Source organism: Aulonocara stuartgranti (genome assembly GCF_965226115.1).
Source record: "Aulonocara stuartgranti genome assembly, chromosome: 14".
Lineage (NCBI taxonomy): Eukaryota > Metazoa > Chordata > Actinopteri > Cichliformes > Cichlidae > Aulonocara > Aulonocara stuartgranti.
In genome coordinates, this window is record NC_138950.1 from 22,822,802 (window position 1) to 22,838,839 (window position 16,038).

The window sequence follows — 16,038 nt, forward strand, 5'->3', positions numbered from 1 at the left end:
CAGATTGAGGAAGATTAAGGAATCTGCTGATGGTGTCAAACAAAAATATTGGATTAAGTTTATTACCATTAGTCAAACCAGCAAAATAAGATGTAATATATTTTATAAGTTGGTGAAGTATGTTTAGTAAGTCCTTCATATAGTGTTATTATCCTACTTCATAATTGTGTTAAATGTCTTACTTTTGGTTGCATCCTGTCAGTCCCTGTGATGAACTGAGCGTGACCTCCTCCTTCTTTGGCCATCCCATTGATGAGAGCAGAGCTGGCCCCTTCCCCAATCCCAAAAGAGAAACACCTGCAATACAACAGTTTTCTTTAAGTACATGTTGGACATTCTGGGAATTGTATAGATATAGTTGTGTTTTTGTGGTTTCACCTGTGAGAACCTGAATTAGTCTTCACCAGATCTATCACTTCTTTGGTGTTCCCCACCTCTCCATCAGTAAAGACAAACAGCTAGAGAGGACAGTTGGCACAAAAGGACATAACATCAGACCCACAAACACACAACTTGTTCTGAGAGCTGAGTTAGGATTCAGAAACACAAATGTTTTTGTGGTAGTGTGAGAAAGTGGCCACTTTCGCATTACTTTCATACATTGTTTTAGTAACTATCCAAAACATACAAGTTTCATTATATAATTTTTCAAGGGATCTTATATGTGTTTTCACACTTATATGCTTTTCATACAAGTTTCACACAAGACAGATACAAACTTTATAAGATTTATATATATCTTTTCCATATGGGTTAACTCTTCATACAACATGTCTCTTTCACATAGTCACAAAAATGGGTGAATACAAGCACTTTGTTCTATGTCAAAGCACTTTTCTCTAGCTAACGTTTCTAAAGTCTCCAGTAAATGAATGTAAGCCAGTGTCTGTGTTACCTGTCTAAGCTGACTGGGAATGCAGGGCTGGTTGTAAGTACGTTTGAAGGGCTCCAGGATCTTTTTCTATATCCAAGCACTTTCTATCAAGCATTTACTCGCACACATACTCACTCTGCATCATGTGCATTGGGGCTCAAGAACACACTGGTGTGCAGCCAGTGATCGAACCACCAACATTATTATGAGCAGATCATCCCCAACATGAGCCATAACCAGGAAAGTGTCAGACTGTGTGTGTTACCTGTCTTGGCTGATTGGGAATGCAGGGCTGGCTGTAAATATGTTTGAGGGGCTGCAGGATCTCAGTTCCTCCAAGATTAGCCTCCATCTGCTCAACTTTCTTCAGAGCCTCCTCCATGGTCTGCTGGCTGTACTCCACACTCTTACTGCCATCACATAAACACATGACCAAAACATCCATTCAGATATTAAAGAGGCCCTTTCTTGGAGTGACCGATATGAGGGGAGACTCACGGGAAGATGTGTTCATATCCAGACCCAAAACTGTAAATGTTGAAATAGCAGCCCATTGGTAAGCTCTTCAACAGGAGCAGCAGAGTATCCTTAAGAGAACAGGATTGTGAGGGATGGAAAATATGGTGAGCCCACTATGTGAGAGGAACACTATGACAGATTTTCTGACTGTAATAACTTAATACAGATACCCTGGCACTGCTGATGCGAGTTTCCTGCTGCTTGCTGTTTGCGATAGGACAGCCCATACTTCCAGATCGATCCATTAAGAACACAAACTCTCCACATGAAGCCATTGAAGACATCACAGACTGGGGGAACTCAGGGTACAGACTCACCATCACCACTGAATCACCCATCAGAGAGCCTGAAAAATAAACAAATTTTAAAAATTACCTAAATTTGCTTTTCATTGTTTGTTCAAAAACCTAAAGAGTATAGATAATAAAATCTGTATTTGCAGACCAACTACTTCACTCATTTTCACTCACCCGGCTCAGCAGAGGCCTGTCCTGCCTCCACCACAGCAGTGGGCTGGTGAGCATCTTTGTAATAAATCAGCAGTTCAACATCTCTGTCAAACTTGTGTCCTGCAGCCAGCTTGACCTGCACACCACAAACACATTCATATTTAATTCTCAGTTATAAGTACAGAGCAGACACAGCAGCACTCTACCTACCGTGGCCTGGGTTTGATCAGTGTTGAGGTACTGGAGAGGGTCCAGGGAACAGTTGGACTCTACTTTAGAGATTGGACGAGGAGAGGACACTCGGGCAGAGAAAGACAGACTGTAGGGCACCAGAGAGGCTGGAACAGAAGTCACCTGGACTCCTGCACCTTCACTACCTGTACTTGACATTAGAGATAGTTGCAAATCACTGTGGTACATTTTTACTGGGACTCATGCTTGTTACAAGCATGATTGTTTTGTGATAAATATTTAACTAAATTAATAAGTGTTGGATGATTTTCCTACCCTGAGGCTGGTATCGAGGGTTGAGCACAGCAGGCAGACAGAACCTCAGACCATCATCAGCCTGCACAGCCAGCTCAGTCACGTACTCCAACCTGATGGAGGCGCTCTCTCCTGGAGGCAGACTGCCCACACTCAGAGAGAATATATCTGGACTCTGATCGCTCTCCTCCAATAGGAAGGCCTGCTGACCGGAGCTCAGAGCATCATCATACTCCTCACGAGCCTGAAGGACAGGTGGCACATGTCAGTGACATTCACTGTGTTTATTGTTATTTTGAATCTTACTTATAATCAGGTTATATTTACTGTCCAGCTCACCTTCTGTTTCTCCTTCACCTCAGCTACAATCTGTGTCTGTCCGATCTTAGCACTGAAATGACAGACAGCAGCATCTCCAGGCAGAGGGAAGACAAAAACAGCCTCTAATGGTTTGTCCTCCTTATTCTCGTAGTTCAGGGTGGAGACCACTGTAGCCACATGGTCCCTCACCTCCAGCTCCACCTCAATGCTCTTCAGAGGAACTAAAAGAAACAGAACAATCATAAATACATAAACCATACAGGTTTTAAAAATGGTTGTTTCTTGTGTTACATTTCAGCCACACAAAAGTTAGCCATTAAACCAAGCTGGTACTTAAACATGACTGTCCAACAGTGTTGCAAAGTTTGTTTGTTTATTTATATTATTATTCATTTATTTATTTTTCTTTGTTTCTTGTATCCATCATTTTTCTTCTGTGCTTTTGTATCACAAGGATATACTCTGCATTAATCGTAGCCATATGCAGCAGTACACTACTGTCCAAGATGCATATGATCAACTTCACAGAGTAAGCTTGATGCCATCCAGAACTTTTCACCAGTGGGTGTGGGAGAAGCACAACATTTTCTTATGTATACTTTGGTCAGCAGAAGGTGAAAATGGCTATGAACCTCAATGCAATTTTCATGTTGATAACCTAAAGAGCAAATGACCATCCAGCTATTGAAATCGGTTTGTTGAGTATTGTCTCAGTCATGGGGAAATAATCATTTATTATTATGAGCCACTACAAATAAAAAAAGTCATTACATTTGAATTTTAGATGAATGAAAAGAGGCTGGAGAGTAAACAGAAGCCCCTTTACTTTCTGTCAGTACCTGGTTCCTTCTGGAGAGTTAGCAGACCACAGCGGTTCATCATTGTACCTGTGAAACAGAAACATCTGAGGACTTAGTGTTGAAATAACATTCATAGGTGCTCTACATTTCAGACATTCTTTAGCTATCTATCTATATAAAAAAAAAATATATTTCCAAATTAATCTTATCAGATAATGTTGTGGTTATGACTATCACAAATTTTGATGATCGGACTTCCAGTATTATAATTGTTTTAATACTTATTGGTTGAGGGTTAAAATGTTCACTTAATGTTCCACTGGTGACTATAATAAACAACGACAGCAGGACCTCCTCTCAAAAATCCAAGTTTGAACCAACCATTACTTTCACTCTTGTTATCTTCTTCCTGTGATCGACCTCACCGAGTTTAAAAACAGCATGAATATCTCAGATTTAATGGTTAATTGTAGCCACACAGACTTTGCTTATGGAATCACATCATATACATATAAATCATTGTGAAAGCATCTATATTACTACCCTAAGGTTGTCATGTAAGCATACAGAAATCTGATGTTGCACATAATGTACAAAATATCATTCATTTTGCAAAGTTATAAAACATGTTAATTAATTGTAAAACAAAAATGTTTATTTTTCTGTTGCTTGCACTTTTATTCAATGTAGTTTACTCAAAAGCTTATTTACTATCATCTGAACACAAAGTGTTAGGGTCCCTGGGTCGTTGACCCAGTGTTTTGTGTTTTTGGTTCTTTGATTTTGTTATTGCATTATATTCTAGCTTTGCTTTATGGGTTTTAGGATCATTCTTAGTTTAGGTTCTCTGGGTGGGGTTTGGTTAGAGTTTTAGTGTTCTGGTTTTCTGTCTGTGTTCCATAGTTGCCGTCTCCCCTGTCTGCTGTATCCCCACATCCAGTCAGTGTCTGTGTCTGCCCTGGTCCCACGTCTCTGTTCCCTTTGTTATAGTGCCTGCCTGTGAGTCTGTGTTATGTTTCCTGTTTTACTTTGAAAGTCCATATCTGATGTTAATGTGTCTGGTTTTGCTTCCCCTTGTCTCGTTAGGCCTGATTTGCCCCAGCTGTGTTTCCCTCCTGTTACCCATTCCCTGATTGCTCCCTCTGTGTATTTAAGCCCCGTGTTTCTTTGTGTCTGTGTTGTGATCTACTCTCATTTATGCTGTGTGTTCTGTCTGCCTGGTCATGTAAGTTTATTTGGCTTTTGGTTACGTTTTTGCCACTTTTTGCCATCCAGCGATAAAAGCTAGTGATGGTGAGATGAAGCCTCATGATGAACTGAAGCTTCCCATCCAACTGGTCGACTCATGGTTCGAAGCATTGTGATGATTCATTTGCTCTACTGCGCCATCAAGTGGACAATTCAAGTGAAACGGGCTCAATGATTATAATGATGTGATGTGTAAACCGCTAAACCGAATAAATAAATTGTTTTTCATGGTTATTTATCCCGAATATTGTCTCAGTATGTCTGATACAAAAGAGAAAGTGGAAACTATCAGTACACAGTTTTTGGGATGATTGTGTAACTGCGTAATCATTCTTATGTACATCTCAATAATGACACAAACTAGTGTGTGGCACTTCAAGTTGAATGAATAAAGGAATTACTATTGTTCATGACACCAATAACTGAACTCTAAATATTAGTTATATTTAATATTATACTAATTTTATATTATATTAATTTAATTAATATTTGTGTATAATAAATTGACAGCTTAACACAGGAATGTACATGGAAACAAAAAGGGAGGGAGTTGTGATGTGAATGTGCTTGTATAACAGTGCTCATGACACTAGGGAAAAGTTTTCATTTGTTTTTATTCAAAAATAGCAGCTTTCCCACAGTGCTGGGCTTAAGACGGTTCCTCTTTTTTGAGAGGATTTCTCCTGCTTTTGAAAATATCCTCTCACAGGGCACAGATGAAGCAGGGGTTGCAAGAAAAACTACAGCAAGTTTATACAAGTTTGGATAAAGAAATTTGTGTCCAGTACTCCAGTAGCTATGTAACACGTACGTAATCCAATTCCACAACACGATGTGATGAGGGAATCAGCTGTGTTTTGCTGCCCATTTTATTTCGAATCTGGCGCGAACCGGTGAACCAGTTCCTGAATCAGTCACGTGGTACGGACTGCCCGCGAGGCCTCGAACGTCACTGCATACGTAATCAACGCAAGCCTCGATACGCGCTTCAGAAAAACGCCCCCGCGATTACCCGATTCGAAGCTTCGACACACAGGACACATCACTAATAGAAGCTGAGTTTTGAGCTACTTTCCGTCTCCGAGTGTCTGCACTTTGGGTCCTTCTACTTCCACTCCTGCCTGCACACAGCCTTAACCTGACACAAAGTGAGTTTTCCAGAATATCAAGTACATGTTATTTATGTTGCATTTATGACAAAATCTACCATTTGTTATTTTGATGCCACTATAAAAGAACTAAAGTATACACACAACCATCCAACCCAGAAATGCAATCTGTCCAGCATCTGTGGGGTTAGCCCTAAGACGTCCTCCTGGTACAATACAAACAAAGGCTGAAACAGGAAGTTCCGGTTCAGAGGAAGGTCGCGCGCTGGACGGATCAATCGGTGGCCGCGTTACAGGACGCACTCGATGACGCAGACTGGGGCATGTTCAGAAACAGCTCCGACGATGACGTCAACGTGTTTACGGAAGCGGTTGTGGGATTCATCGGGAAACTAGCGGATGATACCGTGGAGACAAAGACTATCACAACGTTTCCCAACCAGAAGCCGTGGGTGGATAAAACCATCCGCGACGCTCTGAGATCCCGCACCGCTGCCTACAACACGGGACTCATGACGGGGGACATGGACCCGTACAAAGCCGCGTCATATAACGTGCGGAGGGCGGTGAAAGAGGCGAAGCAGCGCTACGGGAGGAAACTAGAGTCACAACTCCAACAGAGTGACTCTAGGAGCCTGTGGCGGGGACTAAGGACAATAACGGACTATAAAGCACCAACAACCGGTATGACGAACGCGGCCGTGACTCTGGCAGACGAGCTGAACACTTTCTATGCTCGCTTCGAGGCTGCAGCTAAGGTCTCCAACAATGCTAGTGTTAGCGGCGCTAACGGCTGCAGACAGGAAGATACTGCCAGCACCGGAAACGTGCTCGTCATCTCCGAGCATGAAGTAAGGAGAGCCTTCAAGAGAGTGAACACCAGGAAAGCAGCAGGACCAGACGGCATCCCAGGTCGTATCCTCAGAGACTGCACATACCAGCTAGCTCCTGTGTTCACTGAGATATTCAACATCTCTTTATCTCAGTCGGTGATCCCCACATGCTTCAAAGAGTCCATCATTGTTCCTGTCCCGAAGAAACCCCACCCTGCTTCTCTCAATGACTATCGCCCTGTAGCCCTCACCTCAGTAGTGATGAAGTGCTTTGAACGCCTGGTCAGAGACTTCATCATTTCTTCACTACCAGACACACTGGACCCACTACAGTTCGCTTACCGTCCAAATCGTTCCACAGACGATGCCATCTCTCATCTCCTCCACACATCACTCACTCACTTGGACACTAGAAGGGGGAATTATGTTAAAATGCTCTTCATAGACTACAGCTCTGCATTTAACACCATAATTCCCTCCACACTCACCACCAAGCTGGAGCATCTGGGACTCAGCTCATCTATGTGTCAGTGGATCTCCAACTTCCTAACTGGCAGACCACAGGCAGTAAGGATGGGCGGACATGTCTCAGCCTCCACCACTCTCAGCACTGGAGCCCCCCAGGGGTGTGTTCTGAGCCCCCTGCTGTACTCTTTGTACACATATGACTGTGTGGCCACTACCAGCTCCACCACCATCATCAAGTTTGCTGACGACACCGTCGTGGTGGGCCTGATCTCTGATAACAACGAGACGGCCTACCTGAAGGAGATTACGAATCTGGAGAACTGGTGCCAGAGGAACAACCTCCTTCTAAACGTCAGTAAGACAAAGGAGCTGATAGTGGACTTCAGCACTAAGCAGGAGAGGAACTACCAGACCCCCGTCATCAACGAGTGCCCAGTGGAGAGAGTGGACAGCTTCAAATACCTCGGAGTTCACATCACGCAGGACCTGTCATGGTCCTGTCACATCAACACCGTGGTGAAAAAGGCCCGACAGCGTCTCTACCACCTCAGACGCTTGAGAGACTTCCAACTGCCCTCCAAGGTGCTCAGGAACTTTTACTCGTGCACCATAGAGAGCATCCTGACGGGAAACATCTTAACCTGGTTCGGGAACAGCACCATGCAGGACAGACGAGCTCTACAGAGGGTTGTGCGGTCAGCTGAGCGCACCATCCGCTCCGAGCTCCCTGACCTGCACTCAATCTACAGCAGGCGGTGCTGGACCAAGGCCAGGAAGATCGTGAAGGACCTCAGCCATCCCAACAACAGACTGTTCTCTCTGCTGAGGTCAGGAAAGCGATTCCGCTCCCTGAAGACCAACACAGAGAGACTGAGGAGGAGCTTCTTCCCGCAGGCGATACGGTCTCTCAATCACACCACCACACAGTACTGACCCACACATATGGTTCTTACACACACACACTGGACTTTCTGGACTTTGGTTTTGCACAACACTGGTCACTATATTCTTCATTTCCGGTTAATACTTGTACAGCTGCTGTTATTGTGTATATATTTATTTATATTTAGATTTCTTCATACATTCTTATATAGTTCTATATTGTGTATTTTGTTGTACAGTTATTTTATTTTCAACTTTAATTTATATATTTATCTTATTCTTCCCAGTTAAATTTACCCTTCATTCTAATTTGTGTTGTACAGTTATTTCATTTTTAACCTTAATTTATATTTTATTCCTTCCTAGTTAAATTTACCCTTTTTAATTTTTCATATTTATTTCCTATCTTATTCATAGCCTTTTCCTTTTTTGTTCTCTTTAGGTCACGAGCAGTTGTCCAAGCATTTCACTACATATCGTACTGTGTATGACTGTGTACGTGACAAATAAAATTTGAATTTGAATTTGGTAAGACATGCAGGAAATACCTCCTCTATGCATCCTGGAACAATGTACCATATTTTCTTCACTAGTTTTTCACACTGATATTGTGTGAGCATCAGTGCTTTGTTCTCGGTTCTAAAAGTCCAGGAAACTGCCCTGTTTGGCCTGTATGAATATTCATCCACATAGCCTCAACCAGTATTTTCTGAATGCCTCAAATTGTGGGAAAGTTCAGTTTATAAACAACACCAGATCATTTCAAGAATGATCAGAAATTCACCAGGAGCAGAGCAAACTAGCTGCTCAAAAACCAGCAGAGTCACATGACAACATAATAAGACTTTGGAAGTACAGGTTTCACACGTTTCTGCCTGAAAACACTGGATTTAATAGTTAGACTAATACATTTTTACATGACAAACACGATGCCTTCTTTTTCTCAGTCAATGTCGGCCCTGCGTTGTTTTGGTTTAGTCAACAAAATTTCTGAGAAGTTAGAGGGCAAGTAAAATTCAACACAATCACGCAATTATTCCATCATATTCCAAAATTCATTAAAAGCCATCCTTCACAGTTGACATGATACTTTCAACATATTTCTACTTTGGTTCACTTACTCTAGAAGTTGGATCTTAAACTGCTTAAACACCCAAGAAATTAAAGGACAACTACTCAACTGAAAAAACATTTCAAAGCAATGTGTCAACATCATGTTAAAAATGTATTTAAAATTATACATGACAGTTAAATGAAATTGGATTTTTCTTCTTGAACACTCATGTGTGCAGGTTTTTTTTTTTTCCTCATTCCACTGCATAATTCTGGAGAAATTTAACGGACATTTCTGGTCTAATTCAACATATCCAATCAAATATAACATCACATAAAAAATTAATTAAAATCATCCTTGACATGAAATTCTCAGTTGATTACTCCTCTGGGTTACTCCGCTACATGTGTGCCAATTTTTGAATATGACACAGTCCTGATCAAAAGGTTAAGACCAATTGAAAAATGGCGGATAAATAACTAAAATATTTTTGATGGTGCAGGCACAGTTTAAAGTGGAGCTGGAGTCTGTTTACGCACCGAATGACCAAAGAGGCAGAGCCATTAGTTGGGGGAGAAAGAGACTGACAAATGAAATATGACGGATGAAACGAAAAGAAAAATGCAATTTCTAATAGAAAACAGTGAGCAGCTCATTTTGATAGACACGTATTTTCTTTTTCTTTACGATATTTATTATTTCTCATTAATACGACAAAGTATTTCTTATCAGATTACTCAATGGAATAATCGATAGATTAATAATCTATAGTTACAGCCCTGGTTGAATTTGAGTAACTGTCTTTTAACTTCTCGGGAATTTTGCAGTTGATTGAGATGAAACAGTGTTGTTGCGGTCACATTGAAGATTCCATTGAATTGTGAAGTAAGAAGCACATTACCAGCGAAAGTGAAAAGAAAAATAAATGAAAACTTCACTGGGGAAAACAATGGTCCTGGAGCTTTATTTCTCTTAACTTCCTCTGTGCGTTTGTGTGGGTGTCTCGATTAGCGAACAAGAAGATATCCAACGCTTCACGGTAGGATAAGAGGCGGCTGGTTTCTATGGAACGCCAGGACTGCCATAATGAATTAATTAAATACACCATTAAATAATTAATTAAATGTGGCAATAATTAATTAAAATTGGAATTAATTAATTAAATAAATAGTTATGACACATGTAATTAATTAATTATTGACACATTTAATTAATTATTTATGTATTTCACATTTTAATTAATTATTGACACATTTAATTAATTATTGACACATTTAATTAATTATTTAATGATATATTTATTTATTTCATTTTGGCAGTCCTGACGCCTGGCTCTCGTCATGAAATAATTTTATCTGTCAGCCTCACCCATCAAACTCAGGGGGCGGGGTTAACGCTGCCCATGCAGCTTCTCTAACATTTGATTGGTTGCCGTGCAAAGTAAGTCAAAACAGGTCGATCCTAGAAAATCGATTGCTTGTGTAGACTTGGGGCAGCCAGTTATCCCAGAATGCAGATCAAATCACAAGCAGCAATGGTGGTGGTGTAGTTTTAAAATACCCCGTTTTTCTGTCACCAGCTACACTTTTAACAGTGTTTTAGCCGCGAATGTCGCGACGTATGTCTGGTCAGGTTGTCAACATAGAACATGTTTGCAAAAGTGCTCAGATGTTTTCAGAGATTTCACTAGCTCTGCTAACAGTTAGCATGCAGAGTGCACCGAGGGGGTTACGTTAACCGGTTTGTTTACATATTCCACTCTCCGTGTTCCACATGTTGCATTCGCAGATTCTCATTTTCACCGAACGATCGTCTCTTTCCGCCTGGTCTTGTGTCTCTGTGCTTCTGTAACATAAAGAACGAGCTGACATTTTTCTCACGAAACCAGCGATCAGCTCAGCAGACCCTCAGTTTACCTGCATGCATCCTCCTCCTCATCTGTCAGCTGTTTAACACCTGCTGCTAATTCAAGAAACACGCCTAGTTACCTGGTGATAGTCACAGTTTAACTGGGCAGCCAGTGCTCGATATAACGCAATGTCAGCGCATTTTTCTGCACAAGATAAGTAAATATAGTGTTTTCCCCGAGCGCAGAGCTGCTGGAGCTCGTTTCCTTACAGAGCACTTTATAGGCGAACAGCTTTATCAGCGGCTGATGTCCAATCACCGGCACACAGCTTTCAAACCTCAGCTGAGTTTTAGCTCTCAGTGGTTAAACGCTGGACTACATTCACTCAGGTTCTGTCTGTCGGGTCACGTTTACTTCGCTGTTTTATTTACAACTGAGCAAATCGGTTTGGCTGAGGTTAAAGTTACGTTTCATAACTGCATAGTTTCACAGACGTTTAATGGTTCACTGGCACATGTGTTAGACTGAACTATCATCTAAATATCATCTGTTTTTTAATAGTTATTCAACTGTATTCTAAGCACCAGCTGTCTGTTAGAATGTGATTTTTTTTCTCTCTCTGTTGGCAGAGGTATAAAAATGCGCAGGAAAATCTGACATGCATGGCGAACTTCACCGACGATATTTAGGGAGGAATAAACACACATCAAACATAAATGAACCATTTGTCTGTCTCCATAATTGAGAGAATTTTCTCTTCTTATGTCAACACTCTCTCTCTTTTCTTTTTCTTTTTTTTTTGCTTTTTCGGTCATGTTATGTTTACCTGTCAAAGGCTTGTTACAAACTATGAAACACATTGTGCAGACTTCTGGATGTTAGAAGAAAACTAATACTGCTCATGAATGAGACTAAAGGCAGGAAGGTGTCCTTTAAAACTAAACATGTTAATAGGACCTCCCTGTTTATATCATAGTTTATGATATAGCATGTGTATTTCAGTAATAGCCTGCTGAGGCCACTATACGTGCTGGCCTCATATCAAATGTGAAGGCAGACTGAGTCTATGTTTGACGTTTTTTATATCTAATCTTCCTTTTCAAACATTTAAACAGCAGCGAGTCTGCAGCTGAGGGAATACAAATTCAAATTGTCGGAACAGGTTTGCTCGTTTCTTGGATTCATTTGGTGATTTATTAAATCTATAACTGTTATTCTAATCTGCTGCTGAGTCTCTTACACTTTTCTTTATGCTGTATATTTTCACGTCTCTGGAATAGTTGGCAGTTAGATAGTCAGCTGGGAAACTTTGTGTTAACTCATGGAGCTGAGGATATCGTGGATATGCTGACCTCGCTGCGTGGTGTACAGAGCGAGGTCAGCATGATTAATATTCACAATAAAAATATTAGCCGAACATCATGAAGTCTGTATGTGTTTCATAGTGTCGATCAACCTTTGTACAGTTAAAGCCAGCAGTTACTACATGACGGAAACACCAACGTTATCTCTTTTATGTGTTTATACACAGGTCACGCTGATTACTGAACAAAAACCCAAAGATCAGATGTTAAACAGATTTATTTGCTCTCTCTCCTCTTTAAACATGTTTTTAATGTTAGTTATAATTCAGAATTGGCGACTGAAACACGTAGGACACATAAGAACATCAGGAAATAAAACATCGATAAATATAACCTCAGTAAAAGAAGTCAGCGGGGGTTACTACAGCTGTGTACCGGGGCCTGCGCTTTGTCGGTGGGATTGCTTACGAGGCGAGCGGGTGTATCCCACGCTTTGCCGTGAGACTGGGCAGACATCTCCGAAATCATCGAAACACTTTTGCAAAGAGGCTGTATCTTGACAAACCGACCAGACACATGAAGATTAAACCACTACATTCTCGGCTAAAAAAATATTAAAACGGTATTTGGTAACACACAAACAGGGTTTTTCAAAGCTCAGTTCTGTTAGCTTCCACATGCCGGTTGTTGTGTGCTAGAAACAATGGCCACCAGGCCAAAGCAATGGTTTTGACTCGATCAGCGTTAACCCCGCCCCCTGAGTTTGATGGGTGAGGCTGACAGATAAAATTATTTCATGATGAGAGCCAGGCGCCAGGACTGCCAAAATGAAATAAATAAATATATCATTAAATAATTAATTAAATGTGTCAATAATTAATTAAAATGTGAAATACATAAATAATTAATTAAATGTGTCAATAATTAATTAATTACATGTGTCATAACTATTTATTTAATTAATTCCAATTTTAATTAATTATTGCCACATTTAATTAATTATTTAATGGTGTATTTAATTAATTCATTATGGCAGTCCTGGCGTTCCATAGGTTTCACCCCGACGCACAAATGATGGTTCACTTGACCGCGGTTGTTCTGTGCGCGCTCATAAAAAAAAGGGGGTGGCTGGCGCTTTACTGCTCACGTGACACTTCTAATGGATTCCGCTCAATACATTAAGAGATTTAATCAGGTGAAGATGATTAAAAATCTATAGCGAACAGAATTTGATAGTGACACGAATACTTGGAAATAAAGAAATACTTCTTTGTGCAGAAAATTTCTTCTCATTTTACACACAATGTTGAAATTAAAATATTGAGGTTTTTTTTTTATTTTATTTTAATGCTGAGTGCGCTCTCAGTACTGCTGTTTATTTAACGCCACATCTGCATATTAGAACTCTGAAACATTAAACATTTTAACATTACTAACCTGTAGACGCTTCGATTTGTTAAGAAATCAAATCAATACATTTTAAATAGATCAATGAAATACTCAATTCAATCAATAAAATTGACCAAATTGATAATTCCATCCATCTGCTTCCGCTTATCCTTTTCAGGGTCGCGGGGGGGCGCTGGAGCCTATCCCAGCTGTCATAGGGCGAGAAGCAGGGTACACCCTGGACAGGTCGCCAGTCTGTCGCAGGGCCAACACACAGGAACAGACAACCATTCACATTCACTCGCACATTCACACCTAGTGGCAATTTGGATTATGCAATTAACATGCAGCTTGTGGGGATAGGACGGTGGGGGGAAGCCGGAGTTCCCGGAGAGAACCCACGCAAACACGGGGAGAACACGCAAACTCCACACAGAAAGACCCCGGCCTGATGGTGGAATTGAACTCAGGACCTTCTTGCTGTGCGGCAACAGTGCTAACCACCTTGCTTGATAATTGTGTTGATTAAATTAGTATTCTTGAGGGCGTTCTGTGTTAGCAGCAGAATTTAAAACTGCAACTCTGAACATAACCTGCTCCTTACCAACACAATAGAGTGCGTTATAAAGAGTGCATGCTTTAGGGGGTGGTTCTCTTTTGTTTCTATAGTCCTGTATGAGCTCTGCATTTTAAAGAAGAAAACACTGCATTAGTAATTTATCTGAATTCATTCAGCGATAATCCGCACACAAATAACAATGAATACCCCTTGTAGTTGTCAGCACAGGGTGTGCCTGTGACTCATCATGCAGGGCAGTTCGCAGGCTAAACTTACTTTGGTCAGCAATTAGAACCCGTTTAAGTTACTTAAAAATAAAAATATCATTTATCCTTTAAATTATCTAAACATAATTTTAATGACTCGACACACGTATCGCAAAAATTGAATCTTGGCATCTACAAAGATTCGCATTAGATGCCACTAGAAACATCTGGATCACGTTACCACGCAGTGAAATGTTGGAAAACGCCATCAGAAAACACCAAAACCAGTTAAGCAGGAACACCGGGGACTTCTACGCTCTGATAACTTCCAGTCGGAGGCGTTTTCTGTGCAGACAATTAATGGCATCTCTTTGTTATTGTGACAGAGTGACTGTGCACCTACCTGCTAGTACGTGACACTTTCAGAATCTAAGGCAATAGTTCTTTTTCACTACACACAAAATTATGCAGTTTTGTGCCACTGAATAGTTTTGAAACTGTTTTGTCTGGGATCCGAAAACATTTGTTAAAAGGCAGTAATGAAAACTGAAAAAGCAACCAATGACGTGACAATGAACTGAGCGACAAACTCATAAAAAATGGAATTAGGTAAAATCAACACGTGAGATATGAAAATATGGCCGCCAGTGAAGAATGATGCGCAATAGAAGCTTACCTCTATTGATAGACGGGTGTATCCTGATAGGTTTACTGCACTCCTCTGTTCTTGTAGCAATGTTTACGCCACAAACAGCAGACTTTATTGAAAAAAGTCACTGCTACCGGGTACGTCCCATTTCCTTGTTTTTTCCACCAACCGATATGCACTGGGTGGGCGGAGCGTCAAATTGCAAAACATTTTTCCTTTGGATTGTTTTTTTTTAGAATTCCTTCTGTGGTTTACATTTTTACTTTGCAATAGCTCTGAAGTCCTGAAAGGTCTCACGCTCACACTCTTACACTAAAAATAATTGTACTTCACGTGAAAGTCTTTGCTTATAATATATGGCATTATTGCATCCTCTTGTGAACAAGAGAAACATTTAGGAAACAGAATAGCGTTTTGTGAATATGTAAACTTTAACTGTTGACCCATTTCAGTTTGAAATGTAGAAAAAGTGCAATCACTGCTTATTCATTAATTAATCAGTGTCTTTATTAGAGAAAGTTTACACCTCAGTTATACCAAAGCAAAAAAGCAGTAAAAGATACTTTATTAAGTTGCATGTAGTTTAAAGAGTAAATCAGACATTCAACTGAGATTTCTTTAACACAATAGTCACACCTTAACACAGGACATTACCTACACAGGATAAGGTAACACATGGACTTAGTTTCCATAAAAAAAGCAAGTAAGCAAACTTAATTTGATTAGTTTAGTTTGGCTTCTGAATTTGTTCAGGTCACACATCGCCCATGGCTAAAACAGTCAGAGGTGGACTGGCTAATCAGGAGTATAGAGTTATTAAACTCATCATACAAATCATCATCTAGAGCATACATATCAATGGATAATTATGATCCAATAAAAAGTATATAGTATTGTATATGATTCTGAAATGTCCCATTCTACATGTTGCTTTTAATTATTTAAGATGATGTAAATGTATTTTTGTCACGCAACTTGTTCAGTATTAAGCTAATTAACTATGATTACAATTTTGAATAAAGTAAAAAGTCTAAGCAAA

The 16,038-nt window shown here is 40.3% G+C and overlaps 1 protein-coding gene across 2 annotated transcripts in view; it reads right to left on the reverse strand.

Moving 5' to 3' along the window:
- Positions 1–15,161, reverse strand: part of LOC309687211 (von Willebrand factor A domain-containing protein 5A-like) — a 35,060-nt gene extending 19,899 nt beyond the window's left edge. For both annotated transcript variants that reach the window (XM_082502003.1, XM_082502002.1), the window contains exons 1-11: positions 15,027–15,161; positions 3,489–3,536; positions 2,668–2,870; positions 2,350–2,572; positions 2,053–2,219; positions 1,864–1,978; positions 1,564–1,739; positions 1,373–1,461; positions 1,140–1,284; positions 379–458; positions 183–297 (exon numbers count right to left, since the gene is read on the reverse strand). In XM_082502003.1, the coding sequence (XP_082358129.1) occupies positions 183–297; positions 379–458; positions 1,140–1,284; positions 1,373–1,461; positions 1,564–1,739; positions 1,864–1,978; positions 2,053–2,219; positions 2,350–2,572; positions 2,668–2,870; positions 3,489–3,531 (1,356 nt within the window). In that variant the 5' untranslated portion in view covers positions 3,532–3,536; positions 15,027–15,161. The remainder of the gene's footprint in view (positions 1–182; positions 298–378; positions 459–1,139; positions 1,285–1,372; positions 1,462–1,563; positions 1,740–1,863; positions 1,979–2,052; positions 2,220–2,349; positions 2,573–2,667; positions 2,871–3,488; positions 3,537–15,026) is intronic.
- Positions 15,162–16,038: the final 877 nt, after the last annotated feature.